Source organism: Lontra canadensis, unplaced genomic scaffold (assembly GCF_010015895.1).
Source record: "Lontra canadensis isolate GAN:19392208 unplaced genomic scaffold, GSC_riverotter_1.0 scaffold3, whole genome shotgun sequence".
Classification (NCBI taxonomy): Eukaryota; Metazoa; Chordata; class Mammalia; order Carnivora; family Mustelidae; genus Lontra; species Lontra canadensis.
In genome coordinates, this window is record NW_022630997.1 from 42,510,132 (window position 1) to 42,515,866 (window position 5,735).

Below are 5,735 nucleotides of genomic sequence, written 5' to 3' on the forward strand. Positions count from 1 at the left end.
AAACTCAAGGACTTTATTATAAATACTTGCAAAATTTCTAACTAACAATTATAGTTTATATAATTATATAATATACTATTACATAAATATGTCCTACAATAAGGGAAAAAACCTACAAACAATCTGATTGAAAAACAGTCACAGAGGCGCCAGGGTGGCTCAGTCACTTAAGTGTCAGAGTCTTGATTTTGGCTCAGGTAATGATCTCAGCGTTGTGAAAATGAGCCCTGCTTTGGGCTCTGCACTAGGTGTGGAGCCTACTCGGGATTCTCTCTCACTCCCTCTTCCTCTGCCCCCTGCCTCAAAATAATTTTTAAAAAAGAAAGAGAAATGGTCACAGGATAGGAACATATAATTTGCCGAAGTAGAAATTGTTAATAACAATTTCATACAGTTAATAACTGTATGAAAAGAAGTTCTGCCTTGGGGCGCCTGGGTGGCTCAGTGGGTTAAAGACTCTGCCTTCAGCTCGGGTCATGGTCTCAGGGTCCTGGGATCGAGCCCCGCATCAGGCTCTCTGCTTCATGGGGAGCCTGCTTCCTCCTCTCTCTCTGCCTGCCTCTCTGCCTACTTGTGATCCCTCTCTCTGTCAAGTAAATAAATAAAATCTTGAAAAAAAAAGAAAAAAAAAGTTCTGCCTCACTTGTAATCATGAAAATGCAGTTTAAAATGACAATGTGACAAGGTGCCTGGGTGGCTCAGTTGGTTAAGTGTCTGCCTTCGACCAAGGTCATTATCCCAGGATGGGATTGAGTGAGCAGGGAGCCCTCTTCTCCCTCTCCTTCTGCCTCTCCCCTCTGCTGGTGTGCTCTCTCTCTGAAATAAACAAAATCTTTTTAAAAAATGACAGTGTGACAGAAATTCACACCTATCAGATTGGCAAAAATTAGTCTGATATAATCAACATTGTTAAGGATTCTTGTAATTGCTAATGGATATAAATTGGTACAACTACTTTGAAGTGCAATATGGTAGTATTTATCCAAATTCATATCTACAACTTGGCAATTTTATTATCTAGATACATTCCTAAGAAAAATACCAGAAGACATGTACAAGAATGTTTACTGCAGCATTTTCCATAATCGCAAAAAAAAAAAAAAAGCCACTCTTTTTGAAATCATTTTGGCTGTTCCAGATCCTCACATCATTTGGACCTCTGCCTCCCTAAGGCAGAAGTGAAACAAAGGTAATACTGACAGAAAAGGAAGATGTGCTAGAAAATGAACTGAAATTCCATGAACCTCAGGGGGGAAATCTTTGAAGTGCAGATATCATAGGAGAGTCTTTTAAATACTGAAAGTTTTGTGAACAGTAAAAATTTACCATGAACTAGCACTGATCAGGAAATTAGACTAGATATTCACTAAGTTTCCACTAGCCTGAACATTCTGTAGTTTCCATATCTATTTAATATTCTGTATTATGCATGTAGTTCCTATTTATGTATTTCCCATGACATTGCACACTCTAATTGCACAAACTTTTTGAGTATAATAGTGAATTCATATTATTCTCATTTAACTCCTAGATGAGTGCTTCATGCAAAGAATAACTGGGAGGAATAGTTAGTGTTCTCATCTCATATCCAGATCTGCATGGAAGTAATTCCAGTATCTGCTTTTCCTAATACATAGGATAAAGTATATTAGTTAAAAACTTGGACTCTGGAGCCAGGCTGCACTGTTTAAAAACCTAACTCCTCCACTTAATTAGCTTCATAATCCTGGGAAATTATTTGTCCTCTCTGTGCTTAGGTTATTTCCACCTGTAAACAGAGAATTGTAAATAATAGGTTTTCTCCTAGAGTTGCTTGAGGTTTAGGAATGAAAGTATGTAAAGTGCTTAAAACAATGTAAACAATTAAGACAACGTAAACCACAAAGTATTATATAGATTTTATCTATTATTAACAGAATGGCTTCAATCCTGAGAGAAGCATGTAACTCATGATGCTTCAGGGGGAAGAAGAATGAGAGACGAAGTTATCCTTAAGGTTTTTTTTTTTTTTTCATTTTTAAAAATTTTCTTTTTTATTGTATTATTATTTTTTTCTTTTATTTTTTTATAAACATATATTTTTATCCCCAGGGGTACAGGTCTGTGAATCGCCAGGTTTACACACTTCACAGCACTCACCATAGCACATACCCTCCCCAATGTATTATTATTTTTTAATGTAGGCTCCTTGCCCAAGGTGGAGCCCAATGCAGGGCTTAAACTCAGGTCCTTGAGATCAAGACCTAAGCTCAAGTGTCAGATGTTTAACCAACTGAGCCACCCAGGTGCTCTTCTTTAAGCTTTTTGAAACAAAGAATATATATGTGTATATATATTATGTATATATATCATATATATGCATCATATATATATATGAGATATAGTTATCTATATCTATCTTTCTATATCTATCTATCTATCTATCTATATCACCTATCACCTTTCATTTTCCTGCTTCCCCTTTGAATTCAGAGGTTCTTAATTAAGAAGGTATGGAGTCCTCTCTTTTGGTAGAAATATTTGTGGCAACATACTTTCCTACCATTATGTTTATGTCATTATCACCAGCTGCTGCTCTTTTTTTCAGGCTGGACGGCAAGTGGAAGCAGAGCAGGCCTATAAGTACACAATGAAGGTATGATTTGTCTGTACTGTACTGAGGTTGGGCAGTTGGGAAGAAGATGCTGGCTTGATTCAGGACTTCAGAGCATTCCATCATTTCATATTGTGAATATTTTTCTAGAGGCTCTTCTTATCATCTTTGCCATTATCATAGTGCTGCTGGGGGTTTGGAATAACCAAGCCACCCAGGGTGCCACCCCCCCCCCTTTTTAAAGATTTTATTTGAGAGAAAGAGCAGAGCTAGAGAGAGAGCACAAGTGTGCAGGTGGGGGAGGTTTCTACCTCTTTAGAGAATTTGGTTTAATGGAAAGACAGATGGCCAGGGTATGCGTAGAACTGAATTATGGTCCTAGTTTTGCCACTAACTTTACTGTGTTAACTTCTTTGATCCTCATTTTCCACATGTACACTGAAGGTATATGGGTCAACAAATTTCGTGTAAAGGGCAAAACAGTATTTTTGGATTTGTGGGCCAAACGGTCTCTATTGTGTCTATTACCCTCTGCCCTTGTAGTGCAAAAGGAGCCACAGACAACACATAAACAAATGAGCATGGTTGTATTTCAAATAAAACTTTACTTAACAAAACAGCAAGCTAGATTTGACTCATAAGCAGTAATCTGCCAACCCCTGCTCTATTATATTATGAATTACAGTTCATAATTAGTGGCTTAAATAAATAAAGTTTTATTTTTCTCATCTAGTGAAAAGCCCAAGGCTGGTACCGGAGCTCCACAATGTCACCAGAGACCCAAACTTTTTTTTCTTTTTTTCCAAACTCTATCTTTCTGTTCCACCAGTCATAGCATGCAGTTCCCATCCTTCACAGTTGCAAGACAGCCATTGTAGCTCAAACCACCATATACATGTTTCAGGCAAAATGAACAAAAGGGAGGAAAGAATAAAGAGGACAGGCTAGCTATTACCCTTCCATTTAAGAAGCAGTGACTTTATGGGAATAAAAGATATAGCATAGGGAATATGGCCAATGGTACTGTAGTAGTGTTGTGTGGTAACAGATGGTAGCTGTACCTGTGAGCACAGTGTAATGTATAGATTTAAAATCACTATGTTGTACACATGAAACATAGTGTGTCAACTATATTCATAAAAAATAAAGATGTTTAATTCACACGTACATAGCATTTGATGGTAAAGAAAATCATTTCCAGAGAAAAGTATCTACTTTGGGTGTGGAGAGGGTGCAGGAGAAGCAATGACCTTGGCCTACATTTCATTGGCCACAACTGGTCATAAGACTACCCCACCCCTAGCTCTAAGAAAAGAAGGATATGAAGCTTTTTAGCTGGCTGCATTCCTGCCCTGAAAAGAAATGAAGATTTTGTTAGAAAGAGAGTGGGTATTCAGTAGGCAACTAAATATCTCTACTACACATCTAGAGGCTAAAAATAAATTCAGATCTGGTATCTGTTTTGTGTCTTTGATTCCTGTGACTTGCCAAACTGGAATATTGTAGAAGATAGACTGGGTGATAATGTGAATTAAACAAACAAACAAAACTATATTATTAAAGTTATTTAACAAAAAATACACAAGTTGTAAATGTTCATACTACTTGAATTTTCATAAAGTGAACATGTCCATGTAATCAGCACAATGTTCTGAGGTCTTTTAACGGAGTCACCATGAAATAGGGAATAAAGGAAGAGCCCAATTTCAGGCCAAGAAACTATATTCTTTAACTGTGGCCCAGTAAATGAAGGGCCTCCATATCGGTATATCAGGTATGATACGTATCCTTCCCTTCCTTCCTTCTCATGCAGCTGAAACTAAAAGATAAGGCTCTGCTTGCAGAAATCCACATGGTACAGGAGGCAGTTGGCTTTGGAAATCCATCTTTCTGACATCCTTCCAGCTGAAGAACTGTGTGGAACTCTGAGCTCCTTTCCTTCCCAGAGAGATTAAACCCCGGACATTTCACCATATGAGGCCTGGGGATGGAAAGTACCATCCCCATTCACTTATTTCCATTGGCTAATTTACTGGAAGGCTGTTACTGGATATTTTACAGGTTGACAATAAACTGGATGACAATAAAAAATGAAAAAGATTCAAAATTCATCAGTGTGGTTCTGGATTTAATTAAGGTCTACTGAGGTATATATAAGGATAATTACTTATTTATGTAATTAAGATAAAGTGGGTTCATTATTAGGGTTTCTGCTTAAAAGCTTACCAGGTCATTCCTGGACTGATAAGGCCAACTTCTAAGGTCTCTGGCTAGGCTCACTTTCTGGAACTTGAGAATTAAGGAATCAATTTCTAAGGTGGACCTAAAGGAAGACTACTCTGCTGGGTAGAGTACAAACACCTTAGTTGTAGCCAGACCCTTTGGATCCAGTGGTGAACAGAGCTGAACAGAGAGGTCTGCTGAAGGTGGAGGTACTGACTACCTCTAAGCAAGGGTATCTTCATGGATCTAAATCACAAGGGCTCCAAGAAGAGTCCATTAACTTTAAGAGATGCAAAATTCCTCTCAACTGAGGACAGTATTCTAAGGCTAAAGATGACAAAGGAACATTATTTCTTCACTCCTGTCCTGATCACTGCATAGCAAAACCAGGAATCAAGACTCCTCTTCCTTACTTTTTTAAAGAAGGCGCAGAGAATAGGAGGGAGGTGGGAGAAAGGAGGGAATGTGGGAGGCATACTAATAAACAAGAATAAAACAAACCCTACATTCATTTGTAGTCCGCGCGCAGTCTTGGTTCTAAAGCTACTTTAAGAAATCCTCCTGAGGCAGCAAGTAAAGTATCAGGTTCGCCTTGTCCTCTGCTCCCCCACTACTGTGCGCGGCCAACCTCCGTGGACTCCGACGTAAACTCAGCATCTCCCCCACGTGACTGTGAGCTTCCGAGGGGCAGGACAGCGCCCTTCCAGGTAGGCGTTCTCAGCACTGCACTTTGGCTCTAAACACGTGCTCAAAAGTTCGCTGGAAGAATGGATTTGTGGAACACTTTAGCAGTTCTGGCCACTCCCTGGGATTCTCCCAATATTCCTCACTCCATCAGGAACGCAGAGCCCGGTATAAACCAAGAAGATCCACACAGCCTGACTGGTGCTACCGCCCCAACTCTGCGCAAACTGCAGCG

At 39.1% G+C, this 5,735-nt stretch overlaps 1 protein-coding gene across 1 annotated transcript in view; it reads left to right on the forward strand.

The window, feature by feature from the left end:
• CFAP70 (cilia and flagella associated protein 70) overlaps positions 1-4,686 on the forward strand; it is a 125,096-nt gene extending 120,410 nt beyond the window's left edge. The window contains exons 24-25 of the mRNA XM_032843088.1: positions 2,588-2,635; positions 4,407-4,686. Of these exons, the coding sequence (XP_032698979.1) occupies positions 2,588-2,635; positions 4,407-4,487 (129 nt within the window). The 3' untranslated portion in view covers positions 4,488-4,686. The remainder of the gene's footprint in view (positions 1-2,587; positions 2,636-4,406) is intronic.
• Positions 4,687-5,735: the final 1,049 nt, after the last annotated feature.